The sequence below is a fragment of the Chaetodon trifascialis genome, chromosome 6, assembly GCF_039877785.1.
Source record: "Chaetodon trifascialis isolate fChaTrf1 chromosome 6, fChaTrf1.hap1, whole genome shotgun sequence".
Taxonomy (NCBI): domain Eukaryota; kingdom Metazoa; phylum Chordata; class Actinopteri; order Chaetodontiformes; family Chaetodontidae; genus Chaetodon; species Chaetodon trifascialis.
In genome coordinates, this window is record NC_092061.1 from 18,837,202 (window position 1) to 18,857,098 (window position 19,897).

The 19,897-nt window shown below is 43.8% G+C and overlaps 1 protein-coding gene and 1 long non-coding RNA gene across 3 annotated transcripts in view; both read right to left on the reverse strand.

The window, feature by feature from the left end:
• The window catches only part of LOC139333040 (uncharacterized), a 64,970-nt gene that overhangs the window by 41,530 nt on the left and 3,543 nt on the right, over positions 1-19,897 (reverse strand). The gene's annotated exons all lie outside the window — the stretch shown is intronic.
• kremen1 (kringle containing transmembrane protein 1) overlaps positions 1-19,897 on the reverse strand; it is a 56,122-nt gene that overhangs the window by 32,719 nt on the left and 3,506 nt on the right. For both annotated transcript variants that reach the window (XM_070965280.1, XM_070965279.1), the window contains exon 2: positions 1,809-1,971. In XM_070965280.1, coding sequence (XP_070821381.1) covers positions 1,809-1,971 — 163 coding nt within the window. The remainder of the gene's footprint in view (positions 1-1,808; positions 1,972-19,897) is intronic.

Here is a 19,897-nt window from a genome sequence, read left to right on the forward strand (position 1 = left end):
GGTCAGACATGCCAAAACTGCCCTGGCTCACTGGCTTTACCTCTCCTTCTTGCTTTCATTATACCTCCCCCTATTGTGTGGAGTTCCAGCCAGAAACATCCGCAAAAAATTTAAGCCTCAGATGAAAGACGAACAGAGCCAGGGTAGGGAGATGAGAAAGAGTTTGAAGGTTAGAGGGGGTTATAGAAATATGGGAAACAGAATTTGAATTGCAAGCTGCGCTTGATGTAAATAAGGCCATTTGCAATTCAAACTGAGCAACAACATCCAAGACACGAGCCAACTTTCTGTGATCAAACAAATCAAACATTACACATCCTTCTGCAGTCAGATAACCCAATCCTCTGTGGGCACATACATGTTAACATGTGCACACAACAGCACGCATGTGGGTGGACGCATGCACAAATACTTGACCCTGTGCAGACATGCCATAAATACCATTCCTCATCTTTTCACAATGAAGTGGCCACTTTGGTCCCCATAGCACTGCTGATGGGTCCCTCTTAACAAGGACGGTGTCTGAGCGAGACTGAGAGTAGTTGTAGCTACAGCCCTAAGTGAAAGAAATCCCTCTGTCAGGAAGAAACAAAGCTGTGAGCTGTCAGTGAGCTGGAAAAGCTGCTAACTGCATTGGAGGCCAACAAAACAGCCAAATGCAAACAATGAAGATGTCCATTTTGAATCGCTTGTTGGAAATAATACTCTCCTAATGTGCAGGGAAAGCCTTCCTCGATCTTCTGTATGTATTCTACCCATAAATCTTCCGAATTCCCATCCAGTTCAAGTAAAAACAAATCTGTCCAGGGCCACTTCAAAGCATTGCTGCGTTATGAGTTTACAACCATGACTTAGAGAAATGTTTCAGAGGCTTTGGGCCGAGGAGGAGGGGGAGTTCTGTTTCTTACGGCTTGGTGATCTGGGCCAAGCCACTGTTCTGGACGTCTCGGTGAATTTGAACTGACTCACGAAAGAGTGTGGCTCTCTGCAGTACACAGTTTGACAGTCATGCATACAACACAGACAGTTGTACTTGGAGTGTCACTGATGGATAGAATGGATTTTCGAGACACCCAAAGCCACCGTGTCCCTTCACATTCCAGGGATGAGGGATGCAGATTTGCTTACAAAACTCTTCAAGCGTGTTTGCGTCCTTGTGATGACAGAGCTAAACGTTCTGTTTGGGTATCACCAATAAAATATTCAAGGGCGAATGTCTGAGCAGGTCTCCTGTGCTCACACACTTTATGAAATGCCAGCGACCTGGTTCTAAATTATTAAGAGAGTCAAATACTTTGTCTGGGAAGTTCAAAGCTCTGTCAAACATCAGTCTCTCTTAGAAAGATGTTTTAAATGTGCTACTCAAAGCATTCTGACATCAGGAACATACATTATAATCATCATAAACAAACAAGGTCTTGACACAATGGAGTGCTGGCAGTGAGTTGCTGTTTGCATTGCAATATGAATCCTGAAATAGTGGACTGTTAAACCTCTTGAGACGTCAAAAAAAGATTGGCAACCTCTGCTTTAGACGTTAATCATCTGCCTTTGATTTGATGCCATATGCGCTGATGGGGAAGAAACATATCAAAACTTATTTAGGTGGTTTAATATGGCAATAAAAAGCCCATCTGATCATCCTATCCCCCAGCCCTGATTCCAATATTCAGTACCATCATCTCCTATAATAACCCTTGGGTTGCAAGTTATGATTTGAAATTAAAACTCAGGAAACAGTTTGTAAGCAAGCCTTTTCAGTGGAGAAGGCTATCAGTGCACTTCCAGATCAAAAAAAACAGACTCACCTGCAGTAGTTGTGCCTGCCCAAACCACCCTCTCCATTGGGGTATTTGAGGGTGTTGTAAGGGTGTTGGAAGGTCTCATTCCAGAAAAGGCAGGGTTTACCTCCGTGCAGGCTGGTCTGGTTCTGGAAGCCCCTGTAGTCCTCTCCGTTGGCAGTGTAACACTCTGAAAAGACAGAAATGAGATGGAGAAAGTGAGAGAATTCACTGGTGTCTGCAATGAGGGATTAGACATCTATTTAGATGGATATCAAAAGCTTGGCAAGAGCTTTTAAACAGGCATGTAAAAGGCAGCCACATATGTGACCTGCTTTATTGAGAATCTGGATTGAGTGAAATACTCTCGTGCTAGTAAAATGTTTTAATGTGTTTGGAATGCTCATAGACGATAAGTTTGGAATAATTGTATTCTTTGCCCAGGCTCAGTTCATTTCAGCCCTGGCCAAATGTGTTAAAGCAAGATCAATCACGGTATTGTTTCAATTAATGTCGATGCAGGCGCGTAGGAAAAAAAAAATGCCCCACTGATATACAACAAAAGCAAACATGGCTTGAATTTCCAGGAAGTGTATGACAACCATATGGCTGTGTCAGAGAGAGGGAGTGAGAAAGGGAGAGAGCTGGGTTCCCAAGGCAAAACAATGGCTGGTGGAAGGCTTTTCTTCCCTGAAAGAGGGAATTCAAATAAACAATGGCTGATGGGAGCGTGATGAGCCATCACCGCTCATCATTCTTGGCCTCGGGGGGGCTCCCGTCAAGACAGCTTTAACAGCTACAGCTGAATTCCTCTTTTGATTGCATTACAATGGAAAATATAAATTTATTATGTGTGTTATGATTACTCGTACTGCAGGTGCTCATTATTGCTACAACCGGTGACAGAGCAGGATACCTCGTCACTGTAACCAGCAGGGACAAAAACAGGCGCTTCACTGTCAAAATATGACACTGATGAGTAGATGCGAACGATGCCACAAGGGCAACAGTTTGCAGCTCTGATGCTCAGTATACATATTTCCCATTCTTAAAACATGCACAAACAACACTCACTAGTGGCAACTTATCTGCTTTTCAAAATGTCGAGCAAGAGCACACGGAAGTATTACAACAATTTCACATTATGCCAGTCAGTCAGTCAAACGTTAATCAGAAAAAAACAATACTCGCTTGTTTGGCTCGTCTCCATGGGGTCTTGTTGCTATGTACGAGGTTAGCCAATGGCCGGCCCCTTTCATCAAGTCAAACTGTCTGGGCTGAGTATGAGCTAATGCTTTGCAATATGACAGTCATTATACCCCTCGGTGAGCCAGCTGTGCTCCAAGGCTCTTTCACATTCGAGTCCAAGATTTCCCAACTTCCTCTCTCTCTCTTCTCCCCATCGTCTGTTCTCCTCTCTCACCATCCTCTAGTCTTTCTAGTCTTATCACCCTTCAACTTATTCACAGACAAACGTTTCTTTGGGGATCACCTAGCCTCACAGCCCTTGCAACATAACTTTTGCAGCCTGTTAAAAGGTCTTAGCTTAAATGGCAGCCACTATGGTCAAGAGGAGACATGTAGCATCAATAATGACACTTAAAAGATTTATTTTTTCATTTGTGGGAGTTCAGCAAACTCCCAAATCAAACTTCTGCAGGTCTATTACATTATGGGACCCCTAGAAAGTGAATAAATGTAGAATTGTCTGGCTTAAACAGGAAATGAATGTGAAACTTTCATGTGTTTAGTAATTAGCTTCCCATACTTTCTACTATGCTTTGCAATATTTACTGCAGTTAGCTTGCACACAAACATGCATTCCAGGCTCTTGCATCCACCACAAAAGTACAGCTAACACTTAATTTTAGAGTAAATCAGAGGGCCGGCTGTTCTCAGTGTGTCAGCCAAAGTTGCTTTTAATTAAAGTTGTTCTGGTTGTGTTGTTCAGTCAGGCTTATCAGCCATCCATCGTCTGGCTGACAAGAGTTCCACAGCAGCAGGGAGCTGCAGGGTGTCAGGTTCCCGCAATTATGATGCCACTCTATTGTCTGTAAATTGCTCCCCTCTCTCTTAGCAAATTAATACTGCCTCGGCATGCAAGGATATCAACCACCAGATCGTAAATCCACTTGAGAGTGGCTGAGGCAGAACATGACTCCATAAAATTAGAAAAACAGCTTAATGGTCTTACAACAGGGGTCATGCTCTTGCTACGTTTAGAGTGATGAGAGGGGAAACAAGTTATCGGGGAGCTCACACCCAGAGGACAGGCAAGGTGTGCAAAGGATGCAGATGATCACTGTGGAGCAGCATTTAACTTGTAGAAGACTTTGGAGATAAGAAGGTATTCTAACACCAACATTAACGCCAGCTGCCCTGATACAGTTCAAGAATGATAGTATTTGGATACGCATTGTATAATGTGACACATACTTTGAGAAGACGGGAACCAGATGATGAATTTTTATTGCGTTTACATTTTTCTGGATGCCAGCAGCCACGGCAACAGAGGGAAAGTGAAGGAAACACTGCTATTGAGAGTTTGGCAGCGGCACAAGCACAATCATGAGTCACTGCTCCCCAAAAGCAATCACGACCGTTACTGCCCCAGTCAGAGAGGATAACATCAGGCAGGGACAGGGCAGCCGACTGCATCCCAAATGAGCTCACGTCCTTCAAATATCTTCTCCTCGAAAAGAGTGGGTATTAAAATGACTGAACTTGGCTGCGTGCAGCGCTGCTCAACACACTGTATCAAAAAGAAAGAGCCAAATGACTTTGTAAATGTCTCCTCTCCTCCTTCAGGAAACTTTACTCTGGAGTTTCAGGATGAAGGAGAGCTTGTCTGCACATGGTCCGCCTGGAACGAGCTGCTGTTGGCAATCATTCCACCCTGCTGCGGCCAAGTTAGCTTTCCAGGACGAGATGGTAAATATGGCAGCATTTTGCCACCCGGAGGGGGATGGGAGGGGTGGGGTGGGGGTGGTGGGGGTGTTCAATGTGGTTTCAAGGCACCATTTGCTTGTGGTGAGAATGGGAAGTAGCAGATCTGCAAGGACTCAGAGATAAGTGAGGCCATCGTAAAGATGAATGGTCCATTTAAGAGCCTTGCGGATGGCCACACATCTATCAAGCTAAAGAGAAAAGGCCAATTTAATGTTGGAGCGGTGTGAATATGAGCATTTTATCCTTGTCCTGGAGGAAATGAAGAGCTCATCTGCTGATTGGACCGTCACCACTTCAGGCTCACTCCCCTCTGAACACGCCTAGCCCCCACCTCACACCCCTCTCCTTGTCACCAAGCAACTGCTGCGCTCTCGTCACATGGGCCTGGGCTTTCTTGTGGTTTCATCATAGGCCGTGATGGGAAACAGAACCACCACCGCATGAAAGACGGAGAGAAGGGGGGAAAAAAACGTCTCCTATAAAATACATGCAGATCTACAAATAGAAAAAGTCCGGGAAAGGGAATAGGAAGACTCGCCCTTGACCAAGCCCTGCGCTAACAGAACGCTGCACCACCCTGGCAAAGAGCGATTAAAAAAAGGAAAACAGCAGAGCATCGTTGAGAGAGAGCTAATCGCCCTGTTATTATATTTGTTGGGATTTGTGGCTAATGACTTCCACATTGCAACTTCAAATGCACTTGATTCTCTGAGAAAAGACGGGGGAGACGGAGAAAGACGAGAGTATGGGGCTTTGGTCACGTGATCTGAAGAACACAAACAAACAAGCTTACAAACAAATGGTTTCTCTGTAACACACTGCCAGGTCACACAAGAGCACTTATTTGTTGTGTTTGCTACGAGGGATGAAAAGCAGCGATAATTACAGACGACTGCTTCCTCACTGAGGGCTGACATAAAGAGCTTCCTTCCATCTTTATTATATGCTTTGAGCTCAGGGGACAACAAAACAGGCTTCGTGCATGAGCAGTATTTCCACTATGATGAAATTATACAGCATGAGTCTATGATAGAAACATGCATGTACAGTATTATGAATAAAAAAAACGACTTTGTGCTGGCACAAACACCACCCGAGACTGGAAGCTGTGCACCCAGTACTTACAAGGTTTCACAGACCTTCCAAAGCACACAAATAAAGACGACAGAAATGGCAGATTATTAATACACAATCTGCCACAAAATGTTTCCCCTCCACTGTATCCTGGTAGCCATTACTGTTGTGGAGCTCATTAATGTCAGTGTAGTAAGAACAGAGGCCAGGGACAGGCCAAACCAGGCCAGATGTAGTGGGTTACACATTTCTTTTCTGGGGGGGACACAGCTGGCTGCAACACAAGTCTGGTTCCCCTTTTCCCCAACAGCATCTATTTCCACATCAAAACCACATCAGACTTCAGAGGATTGCAGGACGCCTGCTTCACATTTATTATCCAGGTTTCACAGATAGTCACAGATTCACTGAGGCTCGTATAATGAAGTAAGATGCTGCAGAGGAGAAGTCAGTGATTTCTCAGAGGGGGGGACTTAATGGACCACACCTCCTCTCTCTGTGTCTCTGATCTCCTCTCCTGTAAGAGTTTTTTTTAAGTGTCCTCATGCGAGAGGGTCAATGAAAGTGCAGAAAAAGGAAGAAAAAAAAAGGCCTCCCAAATAATGAGAGCAGATGCCTCAAGTTCATTAAATCTACAGACAATGACTGCTCAATGGAGTTTTATGGTCATTTCATGCTTCTGTCATAGGTTGTAACCCCAGATAACCAGGCCATAAACCAAGACCTCATTCAGTCCCAAAATAGCCTCCATCACCACCATTCTTCCTGCAGGAAGCCTCCGCTGCACCACCTCCCGAGTTCACTACCACAGCAGCCACAGACCCACAGGACTCCCTGCCAAAGTTCCTGGGTAGCACCTATAAAGCACGGCCCCATCTCATTCTAGTGCGGCCCCTATTATTTAGCTCCGTAATGGAAAGAGTCTAATCTGCTGGAGCCAGTGGTGGGCTAAATGTGCTGCCAAAAACCCCTGTTTGAAGTTACTTGTCACAAAAATGGAAAGCATAAAGGGTTTTTTACCACAAGCTGTTCTCCGGCCCTTAATTTAAGTGTTGCGCCTCCAGTGATTTGAAAAATCAATCCGCAAACATACCAAAGCAGACAACATCCATCTTTGCAGGATTTCCTGCAGTGGCTGGATGATATGGAGAGAGGTGGGATGATTTTAAGTTTTGCTTGGCAGATGTTCAGCGAGTGAATGATGGGCTGCAGACTCTGATGATGACGTAAAGAACATTCAGGGACCTGGTGCAACCCCGGGGGAAAAAGCCACTGGCAAAATGTCGACAGGAGGGGCCCGCCAGCCAACCTGACATGAGGGCGGATGAGGTGTCACGTTCAATTACCTCCCTCTGGCACCTCCTTACTGTTTCCTTAAGTCATCATCAACATCTGCCGAAAGGCCATATTTCCAAACATGATAAAAAAGCTTCTTCACCTCTATCACCATTCTTGTTTTTCATATTTTCTCACACACACATCCACACAATCACACATCGCTCCATGCAGTTAGAGGACAGGGGTTACAGGGTTACACAAATAGAAGGGGAAATCTCCCGCATACTCAACACATGCCACTGAACCTGCTCTAAACCAACTCTGACACCAGAGTAAACAAGACTTGTGCAACCAGGAAAGCAGGGACTATAAGTGAGGGTAGGAGGGAGGGAGCACAGATAGAGAAGCCAAGATGGGCTGAGGGTGTTCGGTTGAGAGCTTTCAAAGGTGCACAATTAGGGTGTCCATGATCGATCCATCCTAAATGAAACCAAATGACAAATTAGAGCAGAGTGTTGAGACTGAAGCAAGGATTGTGAAAGACAAAGCGATGGCAGGGGAAGCAAAATTAAGCAGAAAAGAAAGAAGAGAGGAAAACAGAGCGGCAAACACAGAGTGAGTCAGGGTGGGACAAAGACTGTTTTTATGATCCTGCAGATTGTTAACTCAGGCTCTAATTTTCTCCTTCTTGTGCATAACACCAATGAAGTGAACACTGGGTTTATTTCACATTTCCCCATGTAATAGACAAGGCCGACAAAGCCCAGGCTTGTAAAATTAACAGCAAACACAGAGCTAGCGTCTCAAACGCCAGGGGTCTGAGTCTGAAGGTACAAGTCTCATTCCAGAGCAGCTCTGTGGCACAGCTGCGTGCTGGGGCCCTTTACCAGCAAACAAACAACCGATCCAGGCCTTAAGCAGGAGAAAATATGTCTTGCTAATTCGTGTCTTCTGTGAAGAAACAATACATGCCCATATGGGCTGCTCATCACATGCAGCCTTTGATAACCAGAGGATCTCTGGCTTGCGATACAAGTCACGATGGGCTCTCTGTTGCTAATGACCATGTGTGCCTCGCATGGGGGTGTTTTAAGCTTGCTCTCTTCTTTTTTGTTTTACCTGTAAACTGATGGTAAAATGATCCCTGAGTCAACTTGCACTGTCAGATGCCCTGATAAACATACGTACTGTATGCTGTGACAAAACGTGCATTAATCTGCACTCCTGCCCACATCATTCCAGCTCGTTTTTTCTCCCTCTCCCCCCCTCAGACCCATATCCCCTCACCCCCCAGATGCACTTACAGTAAGAATGAAAGGCAGCACTTTTCATCAGTGGAGCAGCGGCAGTATTTTAAGATGGATCCGATGTGGAGGGAAGACACACACACTCACTTGCACACACACATCAACATGCACACAGGCTCTTTTGTTCCCTCGGTGGTAAGGCCAGTGTCATTGTGGTGATGCCATTCTCACCCACTCATCACTGCACTGTAGATATCACCCACTGAGAGTATGTGTGTGTTTGAGTGCAAGTCTGTCAATTCCCTAACTTCTCTCCTCACAATGGGCCAGCCTCTCATAGGCAGTAATCAATTTGCGGTAACATTATGTAAGCTGTGCGGCCAGTATGGCTTCTGCTTGCCTCCTGTCCGCTCTCTCGTAGGATGATTTCTACGTTTCACGTTGCTCCAAAGACAATATTTCAACTTGTATGCAGTGATGAACCTCAGAGCCACATGTAGGCCCTTTGGCTTGTATGTTAAGCCACTTTAAGCTGTAACTTGAAAGCCAGATAGCACCTCACAGAAAGGTGAGCCATGCTGAACACACCTGTTTTCGATCGTCCTGTTTGTGCTCAGGTTAGCTGGTATCTGAGGAATGTAAATTATATGTGGTTTGGTTTGGGGTGAAGCTCTGTCAGTGCTGTTGCAGGGGATTGTGTGCAACCATTACAGACCCCCCCCCACCCCACCCCCTCTACACACACACACACACACACACACACACACACACACACACACACACACACACACACACACACACACACACACACACAAGCACCACCACCCCCCACCTCCTCCACAGGTCCTGTGTGATTACAGGGTACAGGGAAGATGAGGTCTTGGATAAATAAAGGTCTCAGGTTGAAGGGAGGGAGCAGTGTGACCTGATCTGCTCATGCAAAAAAAAAAACAAAAAAGAAAAACAGACGCACCAGATCAAAAGCTTTTTCCTGTTTATTTCTTCACAGACATCATTATTAACACCATAATGATGCCTCGTCTTTTTTTTTTTTTTTGTTCAGAGTGAATCACAACAAGACTCCAGGCAAGACAAGCTGAAGCTATTGTGCAAAGCAGCAGAAAAGATATAAAGAATTTTTAAGGGGTTTTTGTTCTGAGGGTCTGCACATTGTGTCAGCTGACTGCACACATGCCATGTTCATGTTCATTTGATTTAGTGGCGGATGAGGGTGGAGGTGCTGCTGAAATTCAGACAACAAATTTCAGACAACATCCAGCTTTCTCCTTACAGAGCACTCCTTTGCTTCTGTTTGGAAGAGAGGTTGACGCTGCATCGGCCTCTCCAGTTTTTCATTTCCTATTTGGAGATTTCCTGCCAGCAGTCATACATGACACCAAAATGTAATTTGGGAATGAGAACATTTAATCTAGAGGGGATGGGAAACTCCTCCGAACAGCAGTCTTATATTATATGAACTACATTATGTTAGAAGTTGATCGAGCTTAACAGAGGATCATACAGGTAATACATTGAATCTTTTTGTGTGACTTTGCCTCTTCTTGTCCTTTGAGTTGAGAGAGTTTATGAGCTCCTGATGTTCTTATCTCACCTGTGCAATTTTGTCATTAAGACAATTTTAGTCGTTTAGAGCCGCTTCAATTATCTTACTTGTAAGTGACGTCAGAAAGTAGTGAAAAATGTTACCAATCACAGTCCAAAGTAGCAACTTTAAATGTCCTGTCTTGTAAGAAAGTGGGTCAGAATTAAAAATAGATATTCACGTTTAGTTTTATTCAGGTTCATGCCCCGAGCCAATCCTAAGAGCCTTTCTTTACTGCACCCTACACTGTTTACCTCACAGTGAAGACCCACTCCCATTCATTTTCAAAGGGACACAAGTGAATGGCTTCGCATGGCATAGTGAAGTCATACTTCTCTCTAGGGGACTGTGTCACATGAATTTCAGGAGTCTAGTTAAACTTTCATTTATCATATAAATAATTTAAGTTAATAAACTTAAAAGCTTTGCACTAGGACCTCCAGTATTTGGGTCAAGTAGCTTGTAAAAGATAATGCACATCAGATTAAGAAGGGTACAGCTGTTCTTCCAGTGTGTCAGATGCATATTTAATCAACATTAAATACAAAAAATTTCATGAGGACATCCCTAATTCACGTTGATATGAAACAGAGAAAATCAGCAAGATAAACAAGGAAGAAAGATGCTGCAAACTAATTATTAAGATTATTATTATTGTAATTAATATTCTGTCAATTGACTAATTGATCAGTTGTTTCAGGTCTGCTGAGGTTTTCATTGCTGTGTGAACTGACGGAAATAAAATCTAAAAAACTCTTTTATCTAATAATCTCTAGAATTCTGCCACCAGGGCCAAGTGTCATGTCAGCCTGGGAATCCCGAGTTTTTCCGGCAGCTTTGATGAAGCCTCTTTTCAGAAATGAAACAACATGGTTTCTGGAAATTGGGCTTAGAATGTCTGAGAGAGGCTTAGAGTCATATGTTGTGATTAAATGTAACTAAAGCAGACTAATGGTGGATTTGATTCACTCCTATGACGTCGGGTAGACATCAAAAGAATAGTAATAGATGCATATTGGACACTGAGGTTTCATGAACTTTTACTTGTTGCTGGCTGTGGTGGATGAACAGACCGAATGTGTGGAGCACGAACACGCTCCCATCTGCATCCAATGAATCTCCAGCGTGCTCGATTGGTGAGAGTGGCAAACACATCAAACACATTTGTTTTGTCTGTCTTTGTAAACTGCAGTTGGAGGCATTGGTCTGGTCCCTCAGCATTCCTTGGTGTGTTTAGACTGTTTTACATTTGAAATCCATGTACATTGTGGAGAAAATCTCCTTTGCGTCAAGACATTTTGCCTTAATCTCTCGCTACACTGGACGGCCTTACAGTATGCCTGTCATTGGCTTCAGAATAATCCGCAATCATTATCACCAAAGTGCACATTCATTTTTCATTTGTAGATACTGTTATTACCTAACGTGTCTGAATCTTTCCTCTTTAATTATCTTGCCTGAGTGACTTGATCAGAGCGTGAACAGAGCATACATTTCCACTGAATCGAATCACAAAAGGTTGTCAGATAAACCGCAACAGAGTGCCCTTCCAAGGACACAATAACAACAGCACAATAGGCTGCTGCAGAGGGGACCACAGCGCTCAACATTCAGACCCCTTTTAAACAGCCACGTCTCTAGTTCCTGATCTTGATTGTGAAAGCTATCCTTTTTCACTGCGGTTTGTGCGGCTGTGGGAAGAGCAGCGGTACTGGGAACCAGATGGCTCTGGTAAGAGACAGGGGGCATCCCACTGGCCTGCCTGGGAAGGGGATCCGTTACGGAGGATCTATTGAGGGCCAGTGGATTCTGTTTCATGTCACCGGCCGAGTGTGACCACCCCTCGGTTGCCGTTGGTCATGGGCTGGTGCCACGTAGGCTGCTGCAGACCCGACCCTTTTTGTGTTCACCTTGGGGAGCTGTATTCACCTTCGATGCAGGACAGACAACTAAATCAGGGCCTCTTGGCGACTTGGGTTTCATCTCTTTTCAGCTCAAGCCTCTTTCAAAGGGCCTCACATTGCAATGGGATATCACTGGCTCCGCAGCTTGAGGGACAATGGCTGTTTGTGAAAATGGTTGACTGAGATGTTCCTGTGCATTTGCAAAGTAGGGTCTATGAACTGCTAAAGCTCAGTTAACTATCACCGGGGATCGCAGCTCGAGTTAATGGACATTTATTTCCATATCCTTTCAAAAACGACCACACTGAAACATGTTGTCCAACCCCTGTTCCGCGCTCTCTGATCCACGGCACATTTCTCTGTCACGGCTTCTTAGCTGTGCCCGCTACTGGCTTTGTTCCGTTGTTTGCTGTCCACTTAGCTGCGTCTGCTCCCTTCACTTGTCCAAATGTTTGCTCTGTCCACTTAGCCATGTCCACTTGCTTGGCCTTCTCAAATCAGTGCTGTAGGTGGGCGTTTCCTGCAAAGAGGAAAGGCGACAATTTGCCTCTTTGGCCACAAACTGCTGCATCTGGACACTAACCAGACCCCGGGGCTCAGCAGCAAAATTACTCTCCATTTATTTAAAGTGGTTGCCATTACTCTACCGCAGTAGAGCACAGACCTCAGTGGCCCTGGCCCAACCATAACTGCAGTATAAAAAGAACTAGGTTCGCCGGACAGGTCATGTCTCACACAGTAGCAATTCAATATCCTCCCGTTATGTTCTTGGTTACGCTTCTCAAAACTCAGAATTGCATGTGATACCACAAAAATACATGGTTCCTTTGAAACTCAGTCTGTGGAGATTTTTGCAAAAACACCCAACCAATCACTGGCGAGATGTTTGGAACATGTTACATGTTTGAATCAAAGAAAGAATAACAGCTAATTTACCTTGATCATACTATGTCAGAAGCTTTATTAATAGTATGTTCAAAAAGAGAAATACGGAGACAGGAAGCCAGAATGGTTTTGGGCTTGCACCAAAACAAATCAAAGCAAAGTCTAATCGTTTCTTCCTGTTCTCCTTCAAATGCAGAAACAATAAACCAGCCAATGAGCACTATTAGGGAACAGCAAAGCTGAACTTCCTTTTATCAACATGCCCAGAGCTGATAAGACTCTACTTTGATTTCTCGTCAGTGTATAAACCAGCTTTGAGGCAGAAAGTTATATTTTCTATAATGTTTTCATGCATCAGCCACTTCCTCCCCAGGCTTTCAAACCTCCTTTAAAATTCCATTTTCTCTGAATTAAATTGAGCTTTGATAATGAAAACAATTGTTTGTTTGAAAGTTAATAGAATTCATAGAAGAACATAAGGCTCTATGGTATTTCATTACTGTTCTCTCACTACTTGATTTACCCCTCACCCTGGAGTGTGTTCCAGCTGATGGGGTCTGACTGCTGCAGAGAGCACCAGCAAGGCTGAGGAAGAGTGTCATTCAGCACTGACTGGAGTGGGTCTCCTCATGCATACACAAATGTCAAGGTACATGAAGAGGCCAGGGAACAAAGCTCATGCATTAATAGTATTAAATGTGCAAATGAGGGAGAGGGAAGAGAGGGAAGAGAGGGGAGAGTTTTGAAAGGAAAAGTCGAAATGTTACATTACTTTAAAGAGCTCCATCCAAATACATGTCACCGCTCATTCAGAGAAATACTCGGACTGGTCTTGACTGACCTTGGAGCAACAAAACCTCACAAACCACCATTCTGGCCACATGTGTGCACTCTCCCACCTAAACATTGTTTATCTCTTTCAAGCCTGACAGTTGTGTACAGCCAGCAGTGGCTTGACAGCTTAATTTCATGTTGTCTCACAGGACCGCCTCCTTGGATCAGGGGCCAGAGTGACACACTCAACCTCACTCCACTTTGTTTGGGGACGCCTCTTTCTCTCGCCGGCCTGAGCTTTACATGACTATCACATCCATCATGCCTCGCCACATCTGAAGGAGGCTACCCATGCACCACCATCAACATCATAGATTGTGAAGCTGGAACTAGCCTGGCTGCTTTGCATGCCGGGTCGCCTCACCAACTGCCTGAGCAGGTGGTGATTTGCACAAGGTGAAAGAACAACGAAAGTGCTGCACTCGACGGAAGTTCAAAAAAAAAAAAGAAATGGAGTGAGAGAGAGGTATTTTGATAAAACAAATGTAAGCCTTTGAACACGACAGGACAAAAATCATAGTGGCATGATAATAAGCATGATTGTGTTTATAATAACTAGGTCTGTTCCTCCATCTTTAGTGGTTGGTGGTTTATGGGCAGTCCAATCCTTTGGCTTGGAAGAACAAGGGCGTCGCCCACAACTTGACCTTCGCAGAGCACCACCCAGAGGTCAACAGAAAGTAAATGGGCAGCAGCTCGACACAGAAGCCCACATTTCTGACCTACAGTTTTTTCCCCTCTTCTGTTACCAACTGTGAGCCAGATTCAATGTACCTTTCACCATGTAAATAAGTAATTCTTCAAAACCTTAGCCTGTCCCCACAAGTCAAGACATGCTGAGTATCAGCATCTGAGTGTTGGGATACGCAAAAAGCAAAATGCTTCGCTCTATTTTCTGCCATTTCAGACTTTCTACTCTCTTCGGCTTTTCAATGAGCGCAACTCTCCCTGCCTCCTCATCTATCACTGCTAGGTAGTCACTGGGAGCTTTTGTTACTGTCACTGGGGCACCAGAGCTCAAAGTACCATATTGCCCCACTAGAACACTGCGTTCCCAAAAAAAGAACCTTTAGCTATGAAGCTCCTCTCCTGTTGTTCGGGAGGCAGACATCATCTGTACATTTAAGAGCAGGCTTAAAACTTTCCTTTTTGATAAAGCTTATAGTATAGTATATAGGGCTGGCTCGGGCTTGCCTTGGACCAGTCCTTAGTTATACTACTATAGGATTAGACTGTCTGGGGAATTTCAATGATACACCGAGCTCCTCTGTCCCTCTCCACCTGCACGCTTTCATGTTCTACCACGGCATGTTTGGCAACTTAGCTTCTTCCCTGGAGTCTTTGCGCTTCGTCATCCTGCAGGGTCCCATGGATAGTGGGTGAACCTGGACTGTGGATTATAGCTGTGTCTCCTGCCATGGCCCTGCCTGACATCCACTGCAACTGCTACTACTATTAGTCATACTTTCATTATTATTACATCCATGATACTGTATTATTTACATATATCACATACATAAATATTATATATATGTATATACTATACTATGTATATACTACAGTTAAGAGTGTATTATTAGAGCTGTCACTGTCACTATGATTACATACATCTCTCTCTCTCTCTCTCTCTCTCTCTCTCTCTTTCTCTCTCTCTCTCTAACCCAACCGGTCGAGGCGGATGGCCGCTGCCTGCTTCTGCCTGAAGTTCTTCTGTGACGCTGTCTCCAAGTGCTTGCTGATGAGGGAATTGTTGGGTCTCTGTAGATTTGGCGCTATATAAATAAAATTGAATTGAATTGAACTGAATAGATACGAGGTTTGTATAATCAGCTATGACCTAGTTTTTAATCTACCTTAATGTCAGTGAGGCACCATACACATGTACAACCACAATTCCAAGAAAGTTGGGATCCTGTGTAAAACAAATACAACAGAATGTGATAATATGTTAATTATTAACGGCACAACGACAACATATTTAATGTTTGACCTCCTCAACTTCTGAATTTGATGTGTCAAACATGTTGGGAAAGGAGCAACAAAAGATCAAACACCTGTTTGGAACATTCCACAGAGAAAAAGGTTCATTGGTAACAGGTGATAATATGATGATTGCGTATAAAAGGAACATCCTGGAAAGGCTCAGTCGTTCACAAGCAAGGATGGTACAAGGTTCACCACTTTGTGAACACATGATTGTATAAAGGACATTACTACATGGGCTCAGGAACACTTTGTAACACTGTTGTCGGTAAACACAGATAGTTTGAAAATGATTTCATTCTGTTTTTATTTATGTTTTACACCGCGTCCAAGCTTTTTTGGAATCAGGGTTGCACAGCAATATTGGATGATGCTCAGAGGAATAACCTCTTCCTAGCCTGTTATTACTCCATGTGGACCTGATAACTTAGATTTTTTTGTGGAGGGAGCATTTCATCTCTCCAATAAAGCTGCTTAGTCTGGGCTGTTGTTGGTCACCTATAGTCCCAGTGTCAGTAGATACGCGTAGTTGGTCATTGTTGTTGTGTTTTGTTGTCTTAATAAACTTACCCTCTTGAGACATTTCACTGAAGATTCATGAGGGCTCCATATGGGCCGGTGTGGAGCTGATTATGCATGGACACAACACAAAGAGGAGACGGCCTGACTGAGTTTACTGTGAAAACAACAGGACTTACTGACTGAATCTGCGTGCAACCTACATCACATTTAAAGGAGTATAAAGCTTTATAGAGTGTACAAAGGTTTCAGGGAGACTAGCCCATTTGTCAACTTACTCATGAGTCCAATGAGTGAGGAAAAAATTGGCAGTAAAACCAACCATGTGTCTCCGGTAGATTGTTCTGTCCTGTGATTGATGTGGACACTTTTGCATGCCCTTGAATGAAAGGCAAGGGACTCGCGTTATCTTAAAAGTCAGAAAGAGAGACCAAATGCTGCAAAGCTGATGTTTCCTCAAAGTTTCCTTACCCAGAGTCAAATATCTTCATTCAAATAGTTTTAGTGTGATGGACATTTCACATTAAAACTGAAAATTCTCAGTACTTACACAGAAACATTCGCATTCATTTGTTTATTGCCACCCGACCAACATCTTCTTTTAGCTCTGGTTTGGTCTCCACCAACTCCTGTGTGGAATATTTAGCCGTTTAGCTACTAAATGTCCCACTGTGTTCACCAGCTAGCTGTTAACTTATTCTACTTTTTGAGCTTTCTGGTGGAAACAGTTGCCTGCTACAGCCGAAACAATGCAGATGGGACACTGACAGTGACCCAAAACTGTTGTAAAGTTGTGGTCCATAAAGCCAAAAATGAGCTGAAAAATGCTAAAATGGTATGAAGAGCTGAAAGGAACTGCAAATGGGATGATAATTCTCAGTAACTTTCTCACTAGGAACAATCTCTTTCACATTACAACAATTGAATCCATTGTTAATATAGACTATTGATTAGTGCAGATTGTTTCAAGGTCCACTTACTATCCTTTTACAGAGTTCTTCAGCACAACACCTCACACATTAACCCTTGTACATATGAATGCTTCTTTAAAATAAAGCTGATTTTGGTCTACCAATACTTTCCTTGTTAAAAAAGGGGACAGATCATGCACCAAATTAATGTGTACTTCTTTACATACAGAGAAAATCACATTAACAAAATGTAACCCTGTCTTGAAATAAGTAATGGGGCCAAAATTCAATCAAAACCTAGATAAACCAAAGTTAATCTACTTTGCAAAAATGTTTTCACTTTCAAAATCTAAAACTCGCACTGGTTTGTACACATGGTCACATCTTTAATCATGAGCACAGTTACTCAGATGTGTGGCACAGTACACATACACACACATACACAAGAGAGTACACCAATCTAGCAGTGGTTTGTCTGAACTTGTGTCTGCAGCACAGAAGCTCTCCATCTCTGAACCGGAAAAGCGGGGGGGGGGGGACCACACAGCCCACATCTGAGACCCAGACCCATGCACCCTCTTCCCATAATGCCCTCCGATACTCCCCACACTGAGCACAGAGGGTTTACCCGCACACCGAAAGCCCTTATGTTAAACTCTTTAAGAACCCGCTGTCTCTCCTCAAACCAGCGCTCTATTGCGATCACCTCTGCCAACACAAGCTCGTGTTTCCTCAGATCTTGGCTGGAGATGGTCTGTTATTATCTTCCAATGCAGACGATTCAGAGTATCGCTCTCTCTCTCTCTCTCATGCACACACACACTTACACACACATACATACACAAAGATCTGCCTGTCTCATGGGTTACAAAGGTTGATGGAGGCCAGTCATACACTGCACTATATGAACTGCATTTGAGAGTGGATTAATTCAAGACAGATACGGTGATTGGCTGTATGAGAGAGAGTTGTGGACAGACAGCGGTTTGTGTGTGTGTTGTTACACGTGTGTGTTGAGAGGGGTTACATGAGAGGAGGGCCATCCCATACAGGACGTGAGACCTCTTGATTTGACACTTGACGTGGCGCCTTTAAAATCACAAGCCGGAAGATTGGAAGTTTATAGACGCTCCAGATGGCCAGAGCTGCCTCATGTTTGAACTTCAACACACGCAGTGTTGAAATTATTATGAATCATTAATTTTGAAAAGCAGGATGTCAAACATTTGTTGTCTTCCACTTCCGAAAAGTGAGAAATTGCTGCTTTTCTTTGTTTTGTATCATCTTACGTAGAACGTCTTTGCAGTTTTGGACTGCTGGTTGGAGAAAACAAGCAATTTGAAGATGTTACCTCAGGCTCTGGCCAGCTCTGAAGGTCATTTTTCACTCCTTTAGGACATTATCTTTATTAAATGACCGATCATAACAATAATCAACAAATTAACTACAACTTCGTTTCTTTATTCTAACACAAACAGTAAGTCTGTAGTGTTCAGTGTTCAGGAAAAAAATACATTTTTATAATTGCATGACAACTGGGCTAACTCCATCTGATAACTAACCTCTAAATGGACCTAGTGGAGAACTCTGAACATCAACAGATTACAGTGACTGATAATAACAATAACTGGTAGTTGCAGCCTTACATGTGAAGACAATCAATCATCAATGTCAACCTCGTGAACACACAAGCTGCACGAATGTCTCAGCATCAAAATCTACAATCCAAACTTCTGTGCGAACTACTCTTCAGGAGTTCATGTAGTGTTTTAAACCACGCTCCGGCCACCTCGCCTCTCCTACTGCGCCACACAAGCCCAGTTCCGTCTGCGGCCGAGTGCAATGAATCTGAGTCCAGAGTCCAGGCCAACATCGTGCCCAGCTGGACAGCGATCAGACAAGGGGCAGGAAGAGAGCGGGCTGCCAGAAGAAACAGAGGGTTGCCAGTTTATGCAGCAGCTTATATGCATCTTAGGCTACAAAGAGAAATCACAACACATGCTGTCATTCATGCCCCCGTCACTCTATTTGGTGCCTACAATGCTTCAAGGAAGAAAGAAAAGTGCCTGTGCTGAATGAGAGCAAAGAGCTTCAAAATCTCCAGCTTGGTCTGGAAATACTCAAGCTGATTCACCTGCGGCAAGTTGGTTTGATAAGATACCTCACTGCACAGAAATTAGCCCTTGCAAATCTTCCCAGTGTGGCTTTACAAGTTATTTCATGCATGTCTAGTTAAGTAGAGAGTTGGCAAAGGCCGCAGATGAAAAGAAAGCCCACAAGGCCCCTCTCACCTCCTCTGATCAGTCCAGGATTCAGTTGGTCGAGCCCAGCCTGATATAAACCTGCTGTTTTCTTCATCAGTTCCCATTCTTGACAGCTCTGTCTTCTGTGATCGCATAATGAGAGCACATTCCATTTTGCCAAAATGTCACAGCCCGCCCTTTTCAAGCCTCAGCTCGACATAACCAAAGCTAACTCTGGACTTTTTGTCTATTACCTGAATAGACAAAAAGTCCAGTGATACACCGGTTGTGACCCCACTTACTCCATGTTGCTCTTGTTGGAGATCTTGCTGTTATTTATGACTGCAAAAAGTGGGATCTTGTAGATTAATTGTTGCTGAACCTTCCTTTGCGAACTTAGAAATCAAAGCAATGCCTTCTTACAATTGTCACAGGTTGCATGCAACTATGAGCTGTGAGCGGTTCAACAAGAGAGCGATTGTCCTTTTTTAGATGAATTCCTTTGAGTAATGACTACAGGCCTGAATAGGTAAATCTATGCACAGGCAGTTGGTTAGCATAGCTTAGCACAAAGACTGGAAACAGGGGGAAACAGCTAGCCAGCTCTGTTCAAAGGTAACAGAATCCACTTATCAACACTTCCAAAGCTAACTACATTATGTCTCATTTTTTTTAATCTGTACAAA